Below are 352 nucleotides of genomic sequence, written 5' to 3' on the forward strand. Positions count from 1 at the left end.
CCGACCGACGATGGCTTCGGGTTCGTCGGGTCCAGCGCAACCCGACTAACCCGACGCAGTACGCTCCCCCCTCTCTCTCCCCCCGCCCCCCTCCTGCAGCGGCTGCAACCCTGCAGCCAGAGAGTGCGGACCGCGTGTAATGGTTTTCTAGGCGCGCGGCGCGCGAGATTGCAAGAACAACCCGACTTGTGCACAAACCCTCCAGTATGGCGGATTTGGCGGTGCGCGCCGCACTCAACTCACTCAGCTGCACACAGCACATCACAAGCAAAGCACAACACAAGTACAAAGCACAAGTGTTTTTGAGGGAAATGAAGAACTTTAAAGCTAAACGCCTCTTTACACAAAAAGT

The 352-nt window shown here is 57.4% G+C and overlaps 1 protein-coding gene across 1 annotated transcript in view; it reads left to right on the top strand.

Moving 5' to 3' along the window:
• The first annotated feature begins 206 nt into the window (after positions 1 to 206).
• Positions 207 to 352, top strand: part of LOC127751424 (putative cyclin-dependent serine/threonine-protein kinase DDB_G0272797/DDB_G0274007) — a 2,184-nt gene continuing 2,038 nt past the window's right edge. The window contains exon 1 of the mRNA XM_052274973.1: positions 207 to 350. Coding sequence (XP_052130933.1) covers positions 207 to 350 — 144 coding nt within the window. The remainder of the gene's footprint in view (positions 351 to 352) is intronic.

This window comes from Frankliniella occidentalis, unplaced genomic scaffold (genome assembly GCF_000697945.3).
Source record: "Frankliniella occidentalis isolate FOCC.00 unplaced genomic scaffold, Focc_3.1 Scaffold480, whole genome shotgun sequence".
In the NCBI taxonomy this organism is placed as follows: Eukaryota; Metazoa; Arthropoda; class Insecta; order Thysanoptera; family Thripidae; genus Frankliniella; species Frankliniella occidentalis.